General features: G+C 38.8%; 5 protein-coding genes, 1 long non-coding RNA gene and 2 other non-coding genes across 8 annotated transcripts in view; 1 reads left to right on the top strand and 7 right to left on the bottom strand.

The window, feature by feature from the left end:
* The first annotated feature begins 137 nt into the window (after nt 1-137).
* Nucleotides 138-1,067, top strand: LOC111462015 (uncharacterized PPE family protein PPE24-like). The gene has a single exon (XM_023105664.1). The coding sequence runs from the start codon at nt 138-140 to the stop codon at nt 1,065-1,067; it is 930 nt and encodes a 309-aa protein (XP_022961432.1).
* Nucleotides 1,068-2,471: 1,404 nt separating this feature from the next.
* LOC111462093 (putative pectinesterase/pectinesterase inhibitor 28) lies at nt 2,472-5,934 on the bottom strand. The gene is made up of 3 exons (XM_023105776.1): nt 5,316-5,934; nt 4,036-4,549; nt 2,472-3,321 (listed from the first exon to the last, which is right to left on the bottom strand). The coding sequence occupies exons 1-3, from the start codon at nt 5,832-5,834 to the stop codon at nt 2,609-2,611; spliced, it is 1,746 nt and encodes a 581-aa protein (XP_022961544.1). The 5' UTR covers nt 5,835-5,934; the 3' UTR covers nt 2,472-2,608.
* A 1,146-nt stretch (nt 5,935-7,080) lies between these two features.
* On the bottom strand, nt 7,081-8,255 carry LOC111462130. The gene is made up of 2 exons (XR_002713717.1): nt 8,033-8,255; nt 7,081-7,966 (listed from the first exon to the last, which is right to left on the bottom strand). It is a non-coding gene; the product is annotated as an uncharacterized LOC111462130 (long non-coding RNA).
* Nucleotides 8,256-8,296: 41 nt separating this feature from the next.
* On the bottom strand, nt 8,297-10,204 carry LOC111462129 (putative pectinesterase/pectinesterase inhibitor 22). Its single transcript, XM_023105832.1, has 2 exons — nt 9,225-10,204; nt 8,297-9,003 (listed from the first exon to the last, which is right to left on the bottom strand). Exons 1-2 carry the CDS (start codon nt 10,177-10,179, stop codon nt 8,333-8,335), a joined length of 1,626 nt encoding a protein of 541 aa, XP_022961600.1. The 5' UTR covers nt 10,180-10,204; the 3' UTR covers nt 8,297-8,332.
* A 9,210-nt stretch (nt 10,205-19,414) lies between these two features.
* LOC111462085 (60S ribosomal protein L18-2-like) lies at nt 19,415-21,664 on the bottom strand. Its single transcript, XM_023105769.1, has 5 exons — nt 21,593-21,664; nt 21,396-21,485; nt 20,337-20,465; nt 20,052-20,234; nt 19,415-19,769 (listed from the first exon to the last, which is right to left on the bottom strand). The coding sequence occupies exons 1-5, from the start codon at nt 21,593-21,595 to the stop codon at nt 19,611-19,613; spliced, it is 564 nt and encodes a 187-aa protein (XP_022961537.1). The 5' UTR covers nt 21,596-21,664; the 3' UTR covers nt 19,415-19,610.
* Nucleotides 20,671-20,751, bottom strand: LOC111462137. Its single transcript, XR_002713721.1, has one exon. It is a non-coding gene; the product is annotated as a small nucleolar RNA snoR53Y (small nucleolar RNA).
* On the bottom strand, nt 20,983-21,075 carry LOC111462136. The gene has a single exon (XR_002713720.1). It is a non-coding gene; the product is annotated as a small nucleolar RNA snoR69Y (small nucleolar RNA).
* Nucleotides 21,665-23,292: 1,628 nt separating the features above from the next.
* The window catches only part of LOC111462086 (malignant T-cell-amplified sequence 1 homolog), a 6,936-nt gene continuing 5,254 nt past the window's right edge, over nt 23,293-24,974 (bottom strand). The window contains exons 5-8 of the mRNA XM_023105770.1: nt 24,112-24,248; nt 23,943-24,010; nt 23,597-23,660; nt 23,293-23,503 (exon numbers count right to left, since the gene is read on the bottom strand). Coding sequence (XP_022961538.1) covers nt 23,486-23,503; nt 23,597-23,660; nt 23,943-24,010; nt 24,112-24,248 — 287 coding nt within the window. The 3' untranslated portion in view covers nt 23,293-23,485. The remainder of the gene's footprint in view (nt 23,504-23,596; nt 23,661-23,942; nt 24,011-24,111; nt 24,249-24,974) is intronic.

The following is a 24,974-nucleotide window of genomic DNA, read 5'->3' as shown; positions in this document are numbered from 1 at the left end:
TCGTGATGATTGGGTTGGGGTTGGCTCGGGCCTATGTCGTGATGATCGGGTTGGGGTTGGCTCGGCCCTGTTCGTGATGATCGGGTTGGCTCGGCCCTGTGTCGTGATGATTCGGGTTGGCTCTGCCCTATGTCGTGATGACCGAGTTGGCTCTGCCCTGTGTCGTGATGACCGGGTTGGCTCTGCCCTGTGTCGTGATGACCGAGTTGGCTCTGCCCTGTGTCGTGATGACCGGGTTGGCTCTGCCCTGTGTCGTGATGACCGGGTTGGCTCTGCCCTGTGTCGTGATGACCGGGTTGGCTCTGCCCTGTGTCGTGATGACCGGGTTGGCTCTACCCTGTGTCGCTCTACCCCGTGTCGTGATGACCAGGCTGGCTCTGCCCTGTGTCGCTCTACCCCATGTCGTGATGACCAGGCTGGCTTTGCCCTGTGTCGCGATGACCAAGCTGGCTCTGCCTTGTGTCGCTCTGCCCCGTGTCGTGATGACCGGGCTGGCTCTGCCCCGTGTCATGATGACCAGGTTGGCTCTACCCTATGTCGCTCTACCCCGTGTCGTGATGACCGGGCTGGCTCTACCCTATGTCGCTCTACCCCGTGTCGTGATGACCGGGCTGGCTCTACCCTATGTCGCTCTACCCCGTGTCGTGATGACCGGGCTGGCTCTACCCTATGTCGCTCTACCCCGTGTCGTGATGACCGGGCTGGCTCTACCCTGTGTTGCAAAACCCCGTGTCGTGATGACCGGGCTGGCTCTACCCTGTGTTGCTCTACCCCGTGTCGTGATGACCGGGCTGGCTCTACCCTGTGTTGCTCTACCCCGTGTCGTGATGACCGGGCTGGCTCTACCCTGTGTTGCTCTACCCCGTGTCGTGATGACCGGGCTGGCTCTACCCTGTGTTGCTCTACCCCGTGTCGTGATGACCGGGCTGGCTCTACCCTGTCTTGCTCTACCCCGTGTCGTGATGACCGGGCTGGCTCTACCCCGTGTCGTGATGACCGGGTTGGCTCTGCCCTGTGTCACTCTGCCCCGTGTCTTGATGATCCAGTCGACTCTACCCCGTAACTGACGGATGACGAAACCACAAGAGAAGTAACTGACGGACGACAAAACCACAAGAGAAGTAACTAACGGACGACAAAACCACAAGAGAAGTAACTGACGGACGACGAAACCACAAGAGAAGTAAATGAGGGAGGACGAAACCACAAGAGAAGTAACTGACGGACGACGAAACCACAAGAGAAGCAACTGACAGACGACGAAACCACAAGAGAAGTAACTGACGGACGACGAAACCACAAGAGAAGTAACTGACGGACGGAAACCACAAGAGAAGTAACTGACGGACGACGAAACCACAAGAGAAGTAAATGATGGACGACGAAACCACAAGAGAAGTAACTGACGGACGACAAAACCACAAGAGAAGTAACTGACGGACGACGAAACCACAAGAGAAGTAACTGACGGACGACGAAACCACAAGAGAAGTAACCGACGGACGACGAAACCACAAGAGAAGTAACCGACGGACGACGAAACCACAAGAGAAGTAACCGACGGACGACGAAACCACAAGAGAAGTAAATGATGGAGGACGAAACCACAAGAGAAGTAACTGACGGACGACGAAACCACAAGAGAAGTAACTAACGGACGACGAAACCACAAGAGAAGTAAATGATGGAGGACGAAACCACAAGAGAAGTAACTGACGGACGACGAAACCACAAGAGAAGTAACTGACGGACGACGAAACCACAAGAGAAGTAACGGACGGACGACGAAACCACAAGAGAAGTAACGGACGGACGACGAAACCACAAGAGAAGTAACCGACGGACGACGAAACCACAAGAGAAGTAACTGACGGACGACGAAACCACAAGAGAAGTAACTGACGGACGACGAAACCACAAGAGAAGTAAATGAGGGAAGACGAAACCACAAGAGAAGTAACTGACGGACGACGAAACCACAAGAGAAGTAACGGACGGACGACGAAACCACAAGAGAAGTAACTGACGGACGACGAAACCACAAGAGAAGTAACTGACGGACGACGAAACCACAAGAGAAGTAACTGACGGACGACGAAACCACAAGAGAAGTAACTGACGGACGACGAAACCACAAGAGAAGTAACTGACGGACGACGAAACCACAAGAGAAGTAACTGACGGACGACGAAACCACAAGAGAAGTAAATGACGGACGACGAAACCACAAGAGAAGTAACTGACGGACGACGAAACCACAAGAGAAGTAACTGACGGACGACGAAACCACAAGAGAAGTAACTGACGGACGACGAAACCACAAGAGAAGTAACTGACGGACGACGAAACCACAAGAGAAGTAACTGACGGACGACGAAACCACAAAAGAAGTAACTAACGGATGGTTTATTAATAATAAAATGGGGGAAAATGTCCGAATCCAAACTCTTACAAAATGGAAAAATTGCAAACAATTAACCATTTTATAAATTAAAAAAAAAAAATCAACTCGTACTAACACACGGCTCTTACGGCCTTAAGCCTGGTCGCCGGCCGCCGGCCGCCATTTCAAAAGAATTAAAAAATGTTGGTAACCAAAATCAATGAGCTACACCTCACTGTGTCCTTTCATTGTCAACCCCGGCGCGTACGGTGTTCCGGTGGCCTTTATCCATCTATCTCCCAATAAAAACCTACTCGCCGTGAAATCCACCGCATGCGCCGGCGTAAGAACCTTCACCCCCCTCCATTTCACCCTCTTCGACGTGTCCGACCCTGGCCCGTAGTTCCGAAACTCCGTGTAAAAGCATGTCTTCAACCCCCAGTCGCCGCTCCACGGCAACCACCCGTCTGGATGAATCACATCGTCGATGTATGATTCCATGATGATCGTTCTTGAATATTCCTTCCACGGTCTCCCGAGGAAGGATCGGAACTCATTTTTCACTGGGGCGAGGTCCGTGTCCGCCTTGAAGGTGCAGTTTTGGATGATTAGGGCGGAGGGTTGTCGGCGCTCCTTCCGGCCGTGTGCTGTGACGATGTTTTGTTGATTTGAAAGCGGCTTGCGGATTAGGAAGATACAGTTTTGGAAGACGACGGCTGCATCGCCAAAGATGAAGTCGATGGTGCCAGAGACGATGCAGTCTCTGTAGAATTGTCGCAAGGTGTGGACGTAGAGTGTGTCTTGGTAGCCATGCATCTCGCAGTTGAAGAATATGGCTTTGTCTGCTTGGACTCGTAATGCTACTGCTTGGTGCTTGTGTGGTCCTGCCGTGTTCACAAACCCTATGTCTCTTGCTAGGAAGTGCTCCGCCGTCGCAGCTGCATGCAATTATTTAAACTAATATCAGGCATCGGGACATAGCTGCATGCAATTACTTGAACTAATATCAGGCATCGGGACACAGCTGCATGCAATTACTTGAACTAATATCAGGCATCGGGACACAGCTGCATGCAATTACTTGAACTAATATCAGGCATCAGGACACAGCTGCATGCAATTACTTGAAACTAATATCAAGCATGAGGACACAGCTGCATGCAATTACTTGAAACTAATATCAAGCATGAGGACACAGCTGCATGCAATTACTTGAAACTAATATCAAGCATGAGGACACAGCTGCATGCAATTACTTGAAACTAATATCAAGCATGAGGACACAGCTGCATGCAATTACTTGAAACTAATATCAAGCATGAGGACACAGCTGCATGCAATTACTTGAAACTAATATCAAGCATGAGGACACAGCTGCATGCAATTACTTGAAACTAATATCAAGCATGAGGACACAGCATCGGGACACAGCTGCATGCAATTACTTGAACTAATAAACTGAACTCGGGTCAATATCAGCAATGCAAGTTCATCCGGGTCAATATCAGTAATGCAAGTTCATCCGGGTCAATATCAGTAATGCAAGTTCATCCATAGATAACCTAACTCGGGTCAAGCAATGCAAGTTCATCCAAAGATAACCTAACTTTATAGAGGTATGACACAATCAAATACGAAATTAGTATACTGACCAAAGGTTGCAGTTTTGAATGTGGTTATGCCATCGACGAAGTTCTTCTGGCCACTGATGATCGTCTTTTTCGGGCCATCGCCAATGAGCATCAAATGGGTGATAGATTTTTTAATGCTCACGTATTCCTTATACACTCCTTCCTTGATATGAATCACAAAAGTTTCGTTGTTCTTCCTCTTTGGAACTTTGTCAATAGCTGATTGAATGTTGTTGAAATCCCCACTTCCATCCACAGCCACCACAAAGTTCGCCTTCACTTTCCCCTTAGCCGCCAGTAGCCGCCGTATCCCGGGGTCGGCCCACTCGGGATAATCGTCGTGCCCAACGACAACAGGAGCATCGAGAAGTCGCCGTCGGCCGATCCCTGGCACCTTCAAATCTGTCAACATGGACGAGATCTCCGTCACCATCGCCAATCCATTGCTACTCAATCGCATCGACGTCTTCAATGCCTTCTTCATCTTCTCCGATGCATCCCCTGTTGTGTTTTCAAACGAATCCAAGCAAGTTTCCTAATTCAAAAATTTATCATAACCCATCAAACTTTAAACGAACAAAACTCGCCAGGTAATAGTTTCCCACACCAATTCAAAAATTTATCACAACCCATCAACTTTAAACGAACAAAACTGTCCAGGTAATAGTTCCCACACCAATTCAAAAATTTATCACAACCCATCAACTTTAAACAAACAACACTCGCTCAGGTAATAGTTTCCCACACCAATTCAAAAATTTATCACAACCCATCAACTTTAAACGAACAACACTGTCCAGGTAATAGTTCCCCACACCAATTCAAAAATTTATCACAACCCATCAACTTTAAACGAACAACACTGTCCAGGTAATAGTTCCCCACACCAATTCAAAAATTTATCACAACCCATCAACTTTAAACAAACAACACTCGCCCAGGTAATAGTTTCCCACACCAATTCAAAAATTTATCACAACCCATCAACTTTAAACAAACAACACTCGCCCAGGTAATAGTTTCCCACACCAATTCAAAAATTTATCACAACCCATCAACTTTAAACGAACAACACTGTCCAGGTAATAGTTCCCCACACCAATTCAAAAATTTATCACAACCCATCAACTTTAAACAAACAACACTCGCCCAGTAGTTCCCCACACCAATTCAAAAATTTATCACAACCCATCAACTTTAAACAAACAACACTCGCCCAGGTAATAGTTTCCCACACCAATTCAAAAATTTATCACAACCCATCAACTTTAAACGAACAAAACTCGCCCATGTAAGATTACCTGGTACGTAATGGTGGCACTAAGCCAAATCTTAAGATCGATCAATATCTCATCGAGGTGCGTAGTGTCGAAATCACCAAACCTACTCATCGAGAATTTAAGCTCGTCGATGGCGAAGTCCATGAGCTCCTTACAGCCAGCTAGGGCTTGGGAGGCTCTAGGGTCTTGCTCAAGTTGTTGCAAGGTGACAGATTGTTTAGCTGCGGCTTGGAGTAACTTCATGGCAGCTTTGAACCCAGCTTTAACCAATTCATGTGGGTCAGAAGAGTTGTTAGCATTAGACTTAAGACTATCAACACAGTCCTTTTTATAATCAGTGGATTGGCAAATGGATTTAATGGCTTTCACCGACGCCGATATTTCATTGGATTTGGTTCCGGTGGTCGGACCGCCCGCTTCGCCGTTGTTTAGGTTAACCCCGACCGTGACCGCCACCACCATTGCGATTAGTAACATCGACGAGACGCCGATGATGGCGTATCTCTTATTGCTCCCGGAATCATCTTCATCATAAGCCATGTTGTTGTGTCTTTGTTTTTTTACTTTGAATTACCCAAAAGGGGTTATTTTTTCCTCCTTTGTTTGTACAATCTCTCCCTCAAGAAGGGTAAAAAGAGGGTGAAAACTTTATTAGAAGTAAAAAGTAAAAAAAGGGTTTTGACGCTAGTTGGGGACCTTCCTCTTAGAAGCCCCTTCTAGATGTGGATTTGATGAGGATTTGAAGAGAGGAAGAGATTATAAAGAAGCTGAACCCTTTGGTTTCAAAATTCAGTTGAAATTGTCCTCAAAACTTGGTGGCACACAAGACAGGTGCTCGGAGACATTTAAGGTTGTTCTGTTTTTCTTTACTAAAAATGGAAGCTTGCCCTTGTCAATTTTTAACCAATATTGTTATCAAAATTAAAGATTTTGAGGAGAGACTTATTGATGTAGGAGACCAAAAATATTATAGTATTACTATTATGTAATGTCTCTGTGTCTGGAACGAGAAGTATAGCATGAATGAGTATAAAAATGCTTCGTGAGTAGCTAGTAACATAGAAAATGTGTCGTAATGTGTCATGTGATATATATATATATATGCGCGTGTGTGTGTGGGCTAGCCATAAATGGCTTTCAATCATATCTGTGGGCTAGCCATAAATGGCTTTCAATCATATCTCGGGGCAGTTGATAATGTATCGAGACTGCATGCCTATCGACTACGATATATATGTGAGCTAGTCATAACTCTCAATCACATTTATGAACGGTTGAGTCTCAATTTTTAACCCTTAGGTTAAAGTAAAAAATATTGTTATCAAAATTAAAGATTTTGAGTAAAGACGTATTAGATATTGTTTAATGTTGAAAACCAGAAATATTATAGTCTTATTGTTATGTAATGTCTTTGTGTCTGGAACGAGAAGAATAGCATGAATGAGTATGAAAATACTCCGTGAATAGCCCACTTGAAAGGTCGCTGTTACGTAGCATAGAAAATGTGTCGTATAGTGATAATGATAATGTGTCATATGTATATATATATATACGTGGGCCAACCATAAATGGCTTTCAATCATATCTCGGGGCAGTTGATAACGTGTCGTGACTGCATGCCTACCAACTACGATACGTATGTGAGCTAGTCATAAATAACTCTCAATCACACTTATGAACGGTTGAGTCTCAATTTTTAACCGTTAGGTTAAATTTAAGATATGGGTATAATGAAAATATAAAAATATTGTTATCAGAATTAAAGATTTTGAGTAGAGACGTACGGGATACTATTTAATGTCTGAGACCAAATAGATACAAATCTAAACCTCAGATGTAAAAAAGAAGTATCATAGTCTTACTGCTTTGCAATGTCTTTGTCAGTAGCTATGGAAACTCGGGTATGGTCTGGAACGAGAAGAATAGCATGAGTATAAAAATACTCGGTGAGTAGCCATTTGCAAGGTCATTGTTACTTAACGTAGAAAAATTTATGGGCTTTTGATACTCGATTTCAAATTTCCTATTGGGTTTTTTTCTAAGCTGAGCCGGGATACTTTATTTTATTAGTATAGTCGAGAGAACAATAAATTATTCCAATTGATAATATTAATTTCGATACCACTTTACGCTCCAAATTTTTTATAACTAAATCAATCTGTCTTAGGTGAAAGAGAGGATACGTCGATCAGGGGAGAGAACGGAGAAATATCATATAACCCGATATATCTGACAAGTCGCACTATAAGCCAACCCATGATTCTTCTTCATCTCTAGGACTTCAAAAGAGATTTTTGGAATACCAATAGGCATTAAAACGAACAAAAAAGAATCGAGTACTATAGCTCACTTTGATGTGGAAGCGTAACAACGGGTTTATTGTCGTAATAAATAAGATCGACCATTCTTATCATATTTTATCGACACATTTTGGGCCTCGATTGTCCATTCGAATTTACCTTGAAGTATAACAATCATACTTTTAAGCTTAACTAGTCTCAATGTGCAAGTAGCTAGAACCCTGCCAAGTCAACCAAGTTGTTTATGTTTGTATAAGGAAAAAGGGGGCGAGAATTCCGACGACTCACCGGAATTCTCGTACCCTCGCCCTTAACATTTCTCCGACGCCAAGAACACGCCAACAACCTTCAGACGCACCTCACAGAATCCACCTGCAACGAAAAATAGTAGGATACAGAGGAAAAACGAGGGAGAAGAAGAAAAGACTGTTGAATTACCTTGCGATGAGTACGACGCCAACAACCACTCCATTGAGACTCACAGCGTCGTATAGTGTAGAGAACGCTATGGAAGAGAGGACTAACGAGCCAGGGAACACCTTGATGCACACGAGTGATTACCACCAAACGATGTTGTAGCTTTGTTAAGAATAAAGGTTCGTTGAGACTTCGAGAAAAGAAAACTTATTGTTGATATATTCATCGTATCATATTTTTAAACATAGTTCTCAATTCCAATTATAGGAAAGAAAAACATATCCAAAGATTTAAATTTCTAAGCCTATAACATATGGATGTTTAATTACTCAATCCCAATGTGAATTTAACCCCGGTTTTTGGTAACCATGTTCGACCGTTAATGAAGCGCATAGGAGTGAAGAACCTAGCTACAGCGGTGTCTCGGATATTGTGGTACCCGGGCCATTTGACCCGACCCGAAAGGGATGCACCGGGTCCATAGTTTTTGAACTCTCCATACCACAATGTGCCTAAAGCAAAATTACCATACCACTCAAGCCATCCTCTAGGTTGTACCAAGCCACTCATGTAAGTGTTCAAGAAGACTGTCCTTGAGTATAGCTTCCATGGTCTTCCAAGATACGTTGGTTGAGTTGCGTAAATAAAGCTGTCTTGGATCGAAAACCCCGTACTCTGGTGGGGGGATTTTCGACCTTGAGCGGTGATCGTGACCTTTTGAAGCGGGAGCGGAACTCTAGTGTAGATGTTACATTTTTGGAATACTGCTGCTCCGTTGCCGAAGATGTAGTCTATCGTGCCGTAAATGTTACATTCCCTGTAAAATTGGCGTAGGGAGTGGACGTAGAGCGTGTCTTGATAGCCTTCGAAGCTGCACCGATAGAAGGCTGATTGATCAGAGTCGACTCGAAGTGCCACTGCTTGATGGTTTTGTGGTCCAGCCGTGTTGCGAAATGTCATGTCTCTTGCTATGAATCCCTTCCCGGAAACCGCTACATAGAAAAACATGTCAGTCTTAAACCGAGTCAAAACATCATTTTAGGAATCACGACTCTCCACAATGGTATGACATTGTCCACTTTGAGCATAAGCTCTCGTGACTTTTTTTTTTGGTTTTCCCAAAATGCCTCGTACCAATGAAGATAGTATTCCTGACTTATATGTGGGACTCCCTCCCAATAATCCTCAACACATCATGCATATAGCTACTCACCAACTGTTGCAGTTCTGAACGTAGTCCATCCTTGAAGAAAATTGCGACTTCCCGTCACTACCGTTTCTCCGATACCATCTCCGATAAACATTATGTTGGTTTTCTTTCGCTTCATGTCGATATTTTCTTTGTAAACTCCTTTCTTTATATATATGATGTACCTTCTATTGCTATAATTTGGAGCTTCGTTTACCGCCTCAGTGATGGAACGAAAATCTCCGCTTCCATCCAAAGCAACAATTGCATCGACATGAGCGCTACGTGGATGAGATTTCACGAGCTCATGCTCGTCATCCGTCATCCAATCTGGAAACTCCGAACTCTTGGTTATCTCTATCGTTTCATTCCGTGGGGGTTGAAACGGCGAGCTGTGTAATTGAGTGTACAATGCCAAGACATTGCTAATGAGAAGCGTAACTTGCTTCAAACTACCTCTAATGAAGCCTACAAGATGTCTGTCTGTGCCCTCAAAGCCTTCAAGGCATGTGTCTTGGTTGCTAAGAGCAGCACTCAGCCATGCTTTTAGATTCCCTTCATCCGGAGCCTCGTTTTTGCCTGTACGAATCCTTTTCATCTCGGCTAACGACCAAGCGAGCTCGGAAACAGAGAAATCGAGAAGCTCCTTGCAGTCCTCAATCGCCATTTCTTCCCGATAGCTAAACGAGAACGTGCTGAACTTTGTTATGGACTCTATGGCTCGTCTCGCTTCGTTAAGCGTCGCTCTAATCGCAGCACTCAAGACAGAGCTTGGATTTGAATTGACACTTCGTCCTAGCTCATGTTGTATGTTCGAAATGCACGAATTTCGATCTTCCATATCGGAACAAATCTGAGAAATCATAGACTGTGTAACGTTATTTTGCTCGTTCGGGTAGATAACATCGATGCACGAAACTCGTAATGTAGGAAGGAGGATGCATATAAAAAGATGAATGGCTACAGAAACTCTTAACATGATTGAAAAGGAAGGAAAAGAAGTAGATTTTTTTCCTCGTGTGTGGAAAACTTTTGCACATATATAATAAAAAAAAAAGCAGAGGAATTGATTGAATATACCTTTTCTCTTGACATGGTTCAAGTTATGCTTCGCTTTATTCCTTTCCATTGGATTCTTCTCTAAAGCCTCAAGAATTCGCAGCTTTCAAACCCCATGGTGAAGAAAAAACTGAAACATTTAGTAGAAAGACGTCAAGTAATGAATCTATTCGTAAATGATTCCCCAATATCACTATTGCAATCCCACGTCGTTGACGGGAACGAAATAGTTCGATAGATATCAATTTATATGCATCTAATGCTCAAAATGGACAATATCGTATCATTGTGGAGGTTCGTGATTCCTAACTGGTATCAGAGTCATGTCTTTAACTTAGCCATGTCAATAGAATTCTCAAGTGTTAAACAAACAAGTTGTGTGTCTCGAAAACGTAGTCAGAGTGATTAAGCGTCGAACAAATTGTGTATTTAGGGGAGGCTTTATGGTGTACTTTGTTCGAGGAGAGAATTGTTGGGAGAGAAGTCCCACATCGACTAATTAAGGGGTTGATGATAGGTTTATAAGTAAGAAATACTATCTCCATTGGTATTGGTATGAGACATTTCGGGAAATCAAAAGCAAAATCATGAGAGCTTATGCTAAAAGTGGACAATATCATATCATTGTGAAGGTTCGTGATTCCTAACATGGTATCAGAGTCATGCCCTTAACTTAGTCATGTCAATAGAATCCTCAAATGTCAAACAAAGAAGTTATATGCCTCGAAGATGTAATCAAAAGTGACTAAGTGTCGAACAGAGGGTGTACTTTGTTCGAGGGCTCCATACGCCTCAGGTGAGGCTCTATGATGTACTTTGTTCGAGGGGAGGATTGTTCGAAGAAGAGTCCCACATCGGCTAATTAAGGGGTTGATCATGAGTTTATAAGTAAGGAATACTATCTCCATTGGTACGAGCCCTTTTGGAAAAACCAAAAGCAAAGCCGTGAGAGCTTATGCTCAAAGTGGACAATATCATATCATTGTGAAGGTCCGTGATTCCTAATATGGTATCAGAGCCATGCCCCTAACTTAGTATGTCAATAGAATCCTCATTTGTTGAACAAAGGGGACTAAGTGTCAAACAAAGGGTGTACTTTGTTCGAGGAGAGGAGTCCCACATCGGCTAATTAAGGGGTTGATCGTGGGTTTATAAGTAAAGAATACTATCTCCATTGGTGTGAGGCCTTTAGGAAAACCAAAAACAAAACCACAAGAGCTTACGCTCAAGGTGGACAACATCATATCACTGTAGAGGTTCGTGATTCCTAACATACATATCGAACATGACAAACACGTATGCACAAAAAATCTAATCCTGCAACCCCAAGCATTCAGAATTTCAAGCATATCTGAGGAGAGCACAAACGGGAGAGATGCATGCAACTAGAGTTTCTTGATCTGGAGGCAAGCAGGTTCATTAAAAGCACTTTAAAGGATTCTAAACTACAAAAATAATGGCTGATATTTAGCCAAATATTATGAAGATTTGAAAAGTGATTTAAAATAGTTAAAGACACTCTTTAGCATAGTGAATAAACAATCCCATTACTTTAGAAGCTACTTTCTGAAAGGTAGGGAATAAGATAAGCAAATAGCCTATTATTGTAACAATTACTTCATAATGAAACCATGTACCTGTTTCAAATCCAAATCTACTGATCTTTTACGACCAGAAAGAACACTGCCCCGTGTCTGGCTCTGATATCGTTTGTAGTAGCTTAAGTCCACTGCTAGTAGATATTGTCCTCTTTTAGCTTTCCCTTTCAGGTTTTCACTCAAGGTTTTAAAATGCTTCCGACAGGGAGAGGTTTTCACACCCTTATAAGGAATGTTTCGTTCCCCTCTCCAACCGATGTGGGATCTCACAATTCAACCCCTTGGGAGCCCAACATCCTTACTGGCACACTACCCGATGTCCAGCTCTGATACTATTTGTAGCAGCCCAAGCCCACCGCTAGCAGATATGTCCTCTTTGGGCTTTCCCTTCCGGACTTCCCCTTAAGGTTTTAAAATGCGTCCGTTAGGGAGAAGTTTTCACACCCTTATGAGTGCTTCGTTCCCCTCTCCTACCGACGTGGAATCTCACCATCCATCCTATTTGTAGCTTCTCCTCAAGGTTTTAATACTATTGGTAGAATCTCACCATCCATCCTATTTGTAGCTTCCCCTCAAGGTTAGTACTATTTGTAGCAACTAAAGCCTACCGCTAGCAGATATTGTCTTCTACCCAATCCTACTACTAGCAGATATTGTCTTCGACCCAAGCCTACCGCTAGCAGATATTGTCTTCTACCCAAGCCAACCGCTAGCAGATATTGTCTACTACCCAAGTCTACCACTAGCAAATATTGTCCTCTTTACGCATCCGTTAGGGAGAGGTTTCCACACCCTTATAAGGAATGTTTCGTTTCCCTCTCTAACCGATGTGAGATCTCACAGAAGCCATAATCAAGATACTGCAAACCAACATCGTCAACTGAAAGACAGACCACCATAACCAAAATCTCAAGCTTTGGCAAAGAAGATACAGAACGTAGCGATTCATTTGTCAAATGTATTAACCTAATATCAAGTTCAGTTCACAAATTTTAACTATAATACTGTATTGCCAAAAGAAAATGATCGGAACTGCTTGGCCGATGATTTTAAAAAATTCTAAAACAAAATTTCTATGAGAATATGTGCCCTAATTTTCAAGAATAACTGCACTTGTTCTTAACATAACGATCTTAAATTTTCTAATCCACTTAATAATCCTAGTTCTTGAGAAGCGTCTTAAAACCAGATGCTTATGAATTTTGCAAGGAAAACATCAACAATTTTGCAGCGCTTCACGTATTGAAAGTTGAAATTAGAAATTTCGCAACATTCACAAAGAAAATGATCGGTACTGCCTGGACGATGATTTTAAAAAAATTTAAAACAAAATTTCTATGAGAATATGTGCCCTGATTTTCAAGAACAATTACACTTGTTCTTCAAGTGGAAGAACATAGCGATCTTAAATTTTCTAATCCACTTAATAATCCTAGTTCTTGAGAAGTTCTTAAAACCAGTTGCCTATGGATTTTGCAAGGAAAACATCAACCATTTTGCAGCGCTTAGAACATTTCGTTTCACGAATTGAAACTTGAAATTAGAAATTTCGCTACATTCGCAACAAAAACCAGAAGTAAAACAGATCAAGAAAAGCTTGAGATAAGAGAGATCAAGAACCTTCAAATCGGAGCACTTCGTACACCAAATCTCAACGTCGAGACTAGAAACCTGCAAACACACTTCAAGGGAACCTCATATTATCAAATTTGATTTGAGATATTAAGTTTGGAATATATTTTTGTATACATTTGTGATTTTTTTTTCTTATTTTTAGGAATTGCATAGACCAGACGTATGAGTCATGATCATGAACATTCCCTAAATTAGCTAATATGGGACAATCCTCGATATAGAGGTGAAATTGAACTTTTGATGAAACAAAGTACGCTATAGAGCCTCCCCAAGGCCTATGGAGCCTTCGAACAGCCTTCCCTTAATCGATGCTCGACTCCTCTTTTGGAGTTTTCGAACAAAGTACACCATTTGTTCGACACTTTAGTCACTTTTAACTATATCTTCTAGGCTCACAATACTTTGTTCGACATTTAAGGATTTTATTGTCATCGCTAAGTTTAGGGCATGGTTCTATACTATGTTAGGAATCACGACTCTCTAGATAATGGTATGATATTGTCCATATTCAAAATGGCTTTGCTTTGGGCTTCCCAAAAGGCCTCACCCTAATGGAGATAGTATTCCTTGCTTATAAACTCATGATCATTCCCTCAATTAGTCGGGGACAAACCTCAACAATCCGATCTCACCTTCTCCAACCCCTCACAATTGGACGTTGCCGTCAATTGCCAATCTCAAACCTCCAACTGTACCACATGTCAGAAAATTAGCAACCTCGTGCAAGCCATATTCACCGTCTCCAATCCGTTGAGGTTCGTAGGTTAAATGAACATCTTTAAATATTAATATTTTGTGTGAAGTTCAGATGTAAACGGAGAAAACAAGACATTATTAGACATAATCACTTAAAAAAAATAGCCCAACAACTATAAGATCCCACATTGAAGAGGGGAACGAAACATTTTTGTAATGGTGTGAAAATTTATTTAGTGGCATGTCAAGGAGGACGCTAGGCCTTAAAGGGAGTGGACACTAAACGGTGTGACAAAGAGGATGCTAGCCCCAAATGGGGTGGATAGTAGGTGTGTACATGGTTCGAGCTGGGTTGGGTTGGGTTGGGTTGGGTTGGGTTGAGAGATCTTTTTGACCCAACCTAATAGTTCGGTTTGGTTGGATTGGTAACCCAACCCAACCCTCCATATTTTCGAGTTGGGTTGTCAAATTTTATTTATCCACAATTTATAATTATTCGGATACAAATAAAATAGGTTAAAAGTTTCCAAACAAACAAACATCAATCTATAATTATCAAAAGAAAAAAAAAAAATATATATATATATAGATATATATATATAAACAAACGAAAATGGTTACATATTAACATAGTTCATCATTGTGATAAAACTAAAAACAACTAAATACCGACATTTCTTGAGAATTTGTATCATGAAATTAATTAAAAATATATACAAATAGATTAAAATTTTTTTTGTTACATATTAACATAATTCAACATTGTCATAAAACTAAAAACAACTCAATACCGATTTTTTTTTTAGAATTTGTATCATAAAATTAATTAAAAATATATACAAATATATATATAAAAAATAATAAATAAATTTAAAAACAACTAAATACGGACCTTTCTTAAGAATTTGTATCATAAATTAATTAAAAATATATATAATAAAATTGACATTTCTTGAGAATTTGTATGATGAAATTAATTAAAAATATATATAAATAGATTAAAAAAAATTTGTTACGTATTTACGTAATTCAATATTGTCATAAAACTAAAAACAATTAAACACCTACATTTCTTGAGAATTTGTTTCATAAAATTAATTAAAAATATATACAAATATATATAAAAAAAATAAATAAATTTAAAAACAATTAAATACGGATAGGAATTTATATCATAAATTAATTAAAAATATATACAAATAGATAAAAAAAAAATAAATAAATAAATTCAATAAAAAACAATAAACAAAAATTGTTACATAATAACATAGTTCAACGTTGTCATAAAACTAAAAACAATTAAATACTGACATTTCTTGAAAATTTGTATCATAAAATTAATTAAAAATATATATAATAAATTAGGTATAAATCATAATTAATAAACATATCATAAACCTACACAATAAAACATGTGTTTGCCTAGCGTCGAACTCGGACATGAGTGTTATTCCACAAAGGTTTTGTCCCACGAACCCGCAACCGAACCATTTCTATTCGGGTTCAAAAAAATGAACCACAACCCTACTCGAAATGCTAATCTATCCCAACCCAACCCTTAGAGTTCGGGTTGGGTTGGTCTGGGTTGTTACGTTGAATGTACATCCCTAGTAAACACCGAGCAATGTATCAGCTAAAACGCTGAGATCCGAAGAAATGGATTGTGAGATCCCACGTTGATTGGAAAGAGAAACGAGTATGACACTGATCACGAAGGGGTAGATTACGAGATGGAAATCAAACTTTTATTTATAATTTCAAAAGTTTTAACTCATTAATAAAAAATTATAAGATATATAACAACTAATATCTTAATTTTAAACTTAAATATATAACAATTTAGTTCACAAAAAATGCCTTTAAATATTTTATTTCTTAAAACTCGATATGGGGTTATTATCGTCATTTCACAACATCTTTCCCCTGGCCCCTTCTATATAAGAAGGATCTTACAGGCTAGGGTTTTACACCAAAGGTTCTTCACATATCATTTTCTGAATGCTTGTTTTTGTTTATGCGCAGTCGAAGTTCGGTAGATTTCAGCGTTTTTTCTTCAAATTCTGGGGTTCAATATCTCAAATCTCGCACATAGTTCTTCTTGGAAATTTGTTTCTTTTTGAAGTTGTTTCCAGGATTTTATTTGTGCGTACAGCGAATCATCCTTTCTGCTTGAGCCATCTCTCTCTTTTCCATAGAGATTTGCTCCAATGTAACTGGATTATATCAATTTCATTCATCCCCGAATTATCTTTTGAATTCTGTATTCGATTATTTTGTTGATTTGTTTAGGATTGCGCGTTAATGCCTAATATAAGTATGCTTGACCTCGCGATATTCCATCGATCTCCGGTGATTTCTTGGCTTTAATCTGGTTTTCGATGTTTTCTCCCTTAGTTTCCTTACACATTAGGTTTTTTAGAGTTCAAATCACTGGAAATCGATTATTCCTAGGTTTGAGTAGGTTTTCACCAGACGATCTGTTAGTAACATTATTGTTTTCCTCCATTTTACGGCTGATGATAAATTGTTACTTTAGTTCATTGACGGATTTGCTTACATGAGCTGATTGTTGTAGGGAATCTCACTAAGGATGTGAGTTTATAGAGATCGTTCAATCAATGGCATTTTGATTAGATTCATTCTGTAGATATGTTCTTGCTTTTGACACAGTGTTCAACATATCAAGTTTTCTTGCATCCTTATGAACCTAAGATCCAGATATGAATTTGAATTCTACTATAAGAAGTGATAATGTTTTTCACGGATCTGAGCTTAGCTGCTTAGCTTTACATTCCCCTACAGAAATTAAATATATCAGAGCGTTGTCTTGGCCAGGATGATGCTCCACATCTGATCAAGAACTTTAGGCATTTGTAATTGGTTTATGTTTTCATTTATAACATTATCTGCTGCAATGTTGAACATAATTTGTGCTACCATAGAGATGGATCCATTGCTTTTGTAACGTGATTTTAAAGATTGATTTGCATAGGTCATTGACAGGGAAATCGCTGCAGGTGTCGGTGGAAATCACCCTTTTCAAGGGATTGAGTCCTACTTTGATTAATTTAGTGGAAGATCATTGATTTGTAAGTGAGAAATACTATCTTCGAAACTTTCTGGGGAAGCCCAAAGTAAATCAGGAGAGATTATGCTTAAATTGGATAATAAAGTAAACTTTTTGAGGTTTGAGTGAATAGTCTGTGAATATTCTTATCGATAAATATTCTTGCTGACAGACGAGATGGAAAGAACTAAAACAGCCATGGCAATTGAAATGAGCTTCTACCATTTTTGCTTGAAATTAAGAGTCGAAGATGAGTGGAGAAGGTTGAGAGGATGGCCTTCGTATGGCAATGGTCGATCTGAGCTTTTGGAGGTCCTTATCATTTTAATGAAATTTTTTAATATATGATTTTTATTTTTTCAATATTAATTATTATTTGAAGTGGAAGATGGTTATGTAAATTATTATTTGTTTTATTATTCGTTGATGAATTCCCTTGCAAATATATAATTAATCTATGTTTGGGTTACAATTTATCATTCACTTCCTATAAAAAATAGTTTTAATTTTTAATTTGGTTTGTTTATTTTGTTATATTTTTTTCAAATATTTGAAATATAATAATGAAAATTGATTCATTGAGTCAATTATTAATTAATGTTTTCTGTAAATGCATAGTTTTACCCCTTAGTTTCAATCACAATATTGGAATTTTTTTTAAATACAAAATGACTAATTAGTTTTTTAAATAAAAAGTTCAATATTTTTAAAATATATTTTTATGTTCTTTTTAAATATATATTATTTCCAAATTTGTGCGTTATTTTAAATATATATATATATATATATATATTTTTTTTTTAAGTTTTGGTTTGGGGCTCTCACAAGTTAAATTTTGCATATACAAGTTTTTTGTGCTCACAAGTTAAGTTTGAGGCATTCACAAGTTAAATCGCGTGGTGTTTCCACGAGTTAAAAGTTTTAATGTCTATGCTAGGGAGATGTTTTTGAATGTTTGGTTTTACATGTCCAAAATACCTCATTCAACATCCTTGTTGGCATTTAGTCTTAGATATGATTTTGATATTATTACTTTGCTGATTGAAAATATACTTTTTTTGATATTCGAATCACTCCGTTCACCAATACACTGCACAAGTAAAATCGATCATTTCTAACTTATGATTCTAAACAAGTAATCTAGTAAAGAAATTTAGTGCTAAAAAAAGGTAAGGAACATGTGCAAAGTGACCATCCATCTAAACTATACATAGAATGGATATAACAAAATAATTTTATTAGATCTAGTATTTTCTTATTTTAACTTGTGTCTACTACATTTCTATCACTAAACAAGAACAAGAGCGAACAAAGAAATGGAGGGGACTAAGAGGATATAAGAATCGTTGTCTAAGATTTGAATCACTCTATGTGTAAGATCAATCATGTGAAGCTTGAATGTTCCTAAAGAAACATACAATTGTCTAAGATTTGAATCACTCTATGTGTAAGATTCACTCTATGTGTTCTATGTGTAAGATCAATCATGTGAAGCTTGAATGATTCTAAACAAACATACCATCTAACAATTATTTTGATCATGTTAACTTGTGAAGCTTGAATCATTCGAAAACTACACACAATTATGTAATATACAATCTGAAGAATGTGAAGCTTGAATCATTCGAAATATACAATCTTAACAATTACTCTAGGACCAAAATCGATCATGTTAACTTGAATAATTATTCTAAACGTAAAATCTAAAACTACACACAATTATGTAATATTTTAAATAATTTTAAACATGCAATCTAAAAAAAAAAAAAGAAATTAAAATATAATAATGAAACACTAATAATTTTTATCCATATTCATATAAGAACAAAGTCACATTGTAGTTGCATTTATTTGGAGACTTGACTAATGTCAAATTGATTACAAATTCTTGAGTTGATAATTTGAATGAACTTCCTTCAAGAAGTTCATTAGTGTCTTGTTCATATTAGAGATCTTGTATGTAGAGGGTCCACAAGTCTCCTTCCCCTCTCCACCTTCAAAATTCATATCAAACAACATCCAAGGAGTTGAGTTGAAAACTTGCAATAATCGCTAATCAATCAAATGGATTGCAATATGATCCAAGTTTTTATGACCATCATCAAATCAAATGGATTCTAGATAGATATCTCTAACACGAACCAGACACAAAATGGCCATCACAAAATCAAACAAAAGGACTATAAAAGTCTCGCTGAGTAGCATTCGATCGATTCGTAATCAACAATATTACGGCAGAATCGTAAGCAGAGATGGAACAACTGATAGGTAACTAAAATCTACCAAAATTTGCATTTTGAGTTCAAAATAACACACACTAGCATTGAATTAGCTTGAAAACAACGTAAGATCAAATCAAACCCTGTATCCCCTGCTGTTTCTCTTTCCTCTTGCCCTCTCAAACTTCCTACCCTTCGACCTCACATACGGTTTGCTATGGCTGTGCGGTACACCAGGCGCGGGACCAAAATGCTTCACAGCCTCCCGGGAGTTCTTAGAACCTCTAAGAAGAACCTGCAGATGGGACCAAAAGAATAAAAATGTAGCCAACAGATGATTCAAACCCCTACAGAACTACTAAACCATTATTGCTGGAAACTCGTTAGCTTTTATCTACAGTCTACAAGAGATGATATATGGATAAACATTGCTAACTGAAAACAGTACAATATATTAATCCCAAAGTGTAGCACCAAGTTTAAAATGCAAATGGACTACATTACTTGAACCCAAAAAAAGCCCATTCGGCACATTCAAAAACAGTGTTAACAGAAGTATCAATGAAAAGTGCCATACCGTGTTCTGACCCAGTGGAGCCCTCAAAGCAAGCTGGTCAAATGTCAAGCACTCCCCACCAGCCTTCTCAATCCTTGCCCTTGCTGTCTCAGTAAACCTCAGAGCAGCAACTTTCAATGGTGGAACTTCATAGACACGAATATCATCGGTAATAGTCCCAACAACGACAGCAATCTTACTTTCCTATTACATCACAAGGAAATGTGCAGAGTTTCAGATATATCAAATATGCACAATCCTAAAAAACAACCCAAATAAAATTAGAAAACTACATAATTAACCAACCTTTCCTTTCGTGAACTGGATAAGCCTAGAGAGAGAAAGTGGAGGCTTGTTAACCCTGCTCATAAACAGGCGCTTGAGAATCACAGCATTGAACTTGCTTCCAGTACGACGAACAAGGAAGCGGTAAAGCTGATAAGAAATAGGAGAAATAATTTGTTTAGTGAATGCGGGCCAGGTGATGTGTGTATTTGCAAGAAAACACACAAGTAGAAAAACGTATTACACTTCATGCATAAAATACATGAAGGTAAATTAAGTACCCTCCCCTCTCCCATGACAGAATCACCATAAAAAAACGATGCCCATCCGCTCAAAATATAGAAATATTGGAGCCAGTTCCCTCAGAACAATTAAAGTAAGGATTAATCACAAAGTGATCAGCATTAGCATGGTCAAGTTAATCATCACTGGGAACATTTTATGCTTTTCCAACAAAATCAAACAAAATCCGAGAAGTATAGCTCATGCAAATCGAGGTATATTGATATATTCAGTACCCAAAAAGGGCAAGTAATATAGGTAACATAGTAATTTACGTATTATCCACTTACATTTGAGTATTTTCTTATCCTAAAAAGGAAAAAGCAATAATTTACTTCAATTGTGGAAACATGTTATGGATAGAAAAAATGACACTAAAACTAGACGCAAGGCTCAGATATTGTGGGTAAAAGACTATTCCCCGACCTACAAAAGATCTCATCATGAGCTGGGATTCACAAATATCATCAAAGCAGAAAGACCAGTCATCGAAACCAATTCGTTCGAAAAAAAATACAAAAATTAGGCTTATAAACTGCTAGCAATTTAAAACGGATTTGACAACCGCAACGCAGACAGAGCGAAATTAAACTTAGAAGATGAATCAAATAATGAGGGAAAACTCCGTTTACAGAAACCAAAAATCCAACCGACTGACATTTCAGTTAATTTTCAATGGAAGCATCTCAAAGACAATCCAACAAAACACAATTAAGCGACTCAAACAATCAGGCATATTTAAGAATCAATAGATCAAATAAAAGTGCATATGCACGAGAAATATCGATTAACAAGTACCTTGACGAGTAACTTGAGATAGATATCATCAGATTTGGGCGCAGTCCTCTTGGTCTTCTTGCTCTTACCTCCTGCGACGAGATCGATCCCCTAATCACAGCAACAAGTAAAATCCAAACAAGAAATACAAATCAGCCATTAAAGGTGGAAATTCAAACAGAGAAGGCAACGATTAAGTAGCGAGATTTAGAGGCTACCATTGTAGCTCTCTGAGTCTGCGAGCTGCGTTCTGCTGCCGGTGCTGAAGGAAGACGAAGGTGAAAACTAGGGTTTTAAATTCCTTTTATAGTGCTGGATCGCCCCTTGTCCATGGTGGGCTGGACCGGGCCAGGAAGACGGCCCGTTTTAAAATTAGCCATAAAAAGAAAATAAATAAATAAATAAATAATGCTCATAATTAATTTATTTTATTTTTTTTTAATTTTTAATAATACTATTGAAGTATCTGAAGTAGAGTCGATGTGTATGAAATTGATACCTCTTACATATGAACATATTGTGTGCTCGATGAGGCTTAGGGAGCGTTAAAGTAGTATGAGCTTAGTGGGTTTTGTACGTGCAGAGGTGATGTATGCATAACTATGTGTATGAAAGTGATACACATCACGAGTGTAGAAAAGAATTAGAGTCGAGGTCTGTCCTTGAAGTCTCATTAAGAATGTATGTTATGACTCATATCGCACGTGGTTGCTTTTTGCAACTCCGACCGTGGAGTTACTTATTGAACATTTTGATATACTCAACCTTTATGACATTTTTTATCCGCATGGCAGTTAACGACTCTTGATAAATGGGTGCAGGTGAATTCTCCGTCCGATGAAATTCCCGTGTAGACGGAGAATAGGAAAGAAATGGGGAATATTCTTTTTCATTAGGTAAATGGGGTTAATGGGGAGGAAGTGGGGAACGTTTTTTTTTCGATAGATAAATGGAGTTGGAGACGAGATTATACTCCCCATCCTCGCTCAATTCCCCATCCGCACTCCATTTAATATATATATATATATATATATATATATATTTATGTTTTTTTTTGCTATATTAAAAAAATAAATCTATTAATTTTAAGACTATAATATATATTTTAAAATTTTAAAGAATTATGTTGAAATATTAAAATTTGATTTTTAATCTATTAATTTTAAGACTATAATACATATTTTAAAATTTTAAAGAATTATGTTGTAATATTAAAATTTGATTTTTATAGAAATTAGGTTATCCGACCATTTTATATATATATATATATATTTTAATGAAATATATTAATTTATTTTTACAATTTTTAATAAAGATTATATTGAAAAATGAAAATTTCAAAATAATTATTCTATTAAAAAATAATAAACTAGAAAAAATTATCACGTCTCCCTACCCGATAAACGAGAAAAAGTTATCCGATCTCCCTATCCGATAAACGAGAAAAAGTTATCCGATCTCCCTATCCGATAAACAAGAAAAAGTTATCCGATCTCCCTATCCGATAAACGAGAAAAAATCATCCCATCTCCCTACCCGATAGTTATATGTATCCCATCTTTCAAAATCTCTCTGCCCCGTTTTCTAAAACTTTCTTCTTGAAACGAAACCAGAGACTCGTGCATACGTCACTTGATCGTAGGCAAATCAAGAATGAATAGGCTTAACTCACTTGTTGTTGGAAAGTGAGTGCCGCACAATCATCAGTCCGCTGCCATCAAAGTGCGATTGTGACAAGCGGTGGTATCATCCAAAAAATAAAAAATAAAAAATAAATGGAAAGCTTTGTGGATAAGAAATGAAATAGGTGGCAAGGATAGGGACGGAGAAGCCTTCCCCTTCTCTAACCCAAGGACATCTGGAAAAAAAAAAATGTTAATTTGAGCATAGCTTAACCGACCGGAACCAAAATGATGCAAAGAAGTGCATGGAGAGCAGATTCACATAATAATGTGAAGGGATTTTAAGTACAATTCTGATACTAAAAATATGGAGACAAAATAGGCTGTTAAGACTTATAAAAGTGCAGAGAATGAAGAAATTAAACGAAGTTTGTTCTCTAAGTCGTGTCGGCCCCACCCGTCCCCCGACGTTGTTTCTTTAAGATACCCTCAATCGAGTCGTTCCATCTGCAACCGAAATAAGATATAGCTTCGACATTCAACATCTACACTAGGCAGCATGAAGAAACATGGGAGGGAAGGGAATGAACTATAATATACCTTCCAAAGACCGTCGTTAAGGTAATGCATATTGTCCACGCCAATCCCTTTGTTCGTCGCCCTTCTGTAAATTACAAACGAGGAGTTTTAAGTTTCATCCACACCACGTCAACGACATTGTTATTGTAACAACTCAAACCCACCGCTACCAGATATTGTCCTTTTTAGGCTTTCCCTTAAGGTTTTTAAAACGCGTCTGTTAGGGGAAAGGTTTCCACACCCTTGTAAAGAATGCTTCGTTCTCCTCCCTACCCGACGTGGAAACCTCTTGAGGGAGAGCCCAAAGAGGACAATATCTACTAGCGGTGGGCTTAAACCGTTACAGTTATTTGACAAGTTTACTCACATTTCCTTGGCTGACATCTTTGTGAAGCCAATAGCAAGAGCATGTTGCTTCCCTTCTGCCATTATTGCCTGAAAAAAAATGTTTGATTCTATATAAGAAACCTACTAACAATCACAAACGGAATAAACAACGGAGATTTCGAGTCGATAGATAAGAGCGGATATTTTACCACAGGTGTATCGGCTTCGACTTCATCGTCCAAGGCACCGCCAGGGGACGTAAGACCAGGACACATTATGTTAGCACCAGCAAGGACAAACTTTATGGCACCTCTGTCTACTTGTAATTTTTTCATAATGTTAGGATCTGCAAACCAAATAGAATGGTATGGATAATGATAATGACGAGAACAAATCAGTACCATAAACAAGAATGTCATAAAAAAAAACGAGAACAAACGGTCGAAGGAGGGGTCGTAATGTTGATTCATAAGGGCATTTGTAAGGCCGAATGGCATGACCAAAACTTCGTTATGGCCTTCATGAGTTCGAAAAATGGTCTTAGCAATGGACTCCTTGTGCATTCCTATCTGGTTATAACTCGAGTTCAACTATCATCCTTGTACGTGACTCGAAAACAGGCTAATATTGGGCCTAATAATTCCACCAGCTAACATTTCATCTATCAAGCATTCGATCTCGGGCTTTTGAGCACGAGGATAACGAAACAAAATCCACATTCACCATGATTCTCAACTCCAATGACAAGGCTCGAGAACTCCTCGACAGAGTCCCTTCCCTTTCACCGCTTCCCAAGTTCCCATAACAACACCGTAGCTAGTAGATTACGTCGAAGGCAACTTTCCAACTTGTGTGTTGCTCCACAATCTATCAATATTATAACGTCGTGATCCTCGATAAACCCTTTTAGTTTCATGGTGTGGATAGACCAACCACCGAGTTTGGCGATAACTCCACCCCCGAACTCACTTCTAACATCTAAGTCTCCTCATGCACGTCTTCCATTTCATCTTCTATCTCGTCTGTTGATACCAGAAGTCGGAGCTTTTTTTTTTTTTTTTTTTTTAACCGA

Source organism: Cucurbita moschata, unplaced genomic scaffold (assembly GCF_002738365.1).
Source record: "Cucurbita moschata cultivar Rifu unplaced genomic scaffold, Cmos_1.0 Cmo_Scf00026, whole genome shotgun sequence".
NCBI classification, from domain to species: domain Eukaryota; kingdom Viridiplantae; phylum Streptophyta; class Magnoliopsida; order Cucurbitales; family Cucurbitaceae; genus Cucurbita; species Cucurbita moschata.
Note: the sequence above shows the minus strand (reverse complement) of the source record. Positions and strands in the feature narration are given on the sequence as shown.

What these genes read in the sequence shown, in the direction of transcription:
- LOC111462015 (XM_023105664.1), top strand. Translation starts at nt 138, where the DNA reads ATGACCGAGTTGGCTCTGCCCTGTGTCGTGATGACCGGGTTGGCTCTG.
- LOC111462093 (XM_023105776.1), bottom strand. Translation starts at nt 5,834, where the DNA reads ATGGCTTATGATGAAGATGATTCCGGGAGCAATAAGAGATACGCCATC. An exon ending in GTGCCACCATTACGTACCAG is followed by an intron (nt 4,550 to 5,315) that starts GTAATCTTACAT and finishes TTTTTGAATTAG; the next exon opens with GAAACTTGCTTGGATTCGTT. An exon ending in ATTCAAAACTGCAACCTTTG is followed by an intron (nt 3,322 to 4,035) that starts GTCAGTATACTA and finishes AATTGCATGCAG; the next exon opens with CTGCGACGGCGGAGCACTTC.
- LOC111462129 (XM_023105832.1), bottom strand. Translation starts at nt 10,179, where the DNA reads ATGTTAAGAGTTTCTGTAGCCATTCATCTTTTTATATGCATCCTCCTT. An exon ending in GTTCAGAACTGCAACAGTTG is followed by an intron (nt 9,004 to 9,224) that starts GTGAGTAGCTAT and finishes TTTTCTATGTAG; the next exon opens with CGGTTTCCGGGAAGGGATTC.
- LOC111462085 (XM_023105769.1), bottom strand. An exon ending in ATCTCAAGTTACTCGTCAAG is followed by an intron (nt 20,466 to 21,395) that starts GTACTTGTTAAT and finishes ATTTCTTATCAG; the next exon opens with CTTTACCGCTTCCTTGTTCG. An exon ending in CTCCACTGGGTCAGAACACG is followed by an intron (nt 19,770 to 20,051) that starts GTATGGCACTTT and finishes TCCCATCTGCAG; the next exon opens with GTTCTTCTTAGAGGTTCTAA.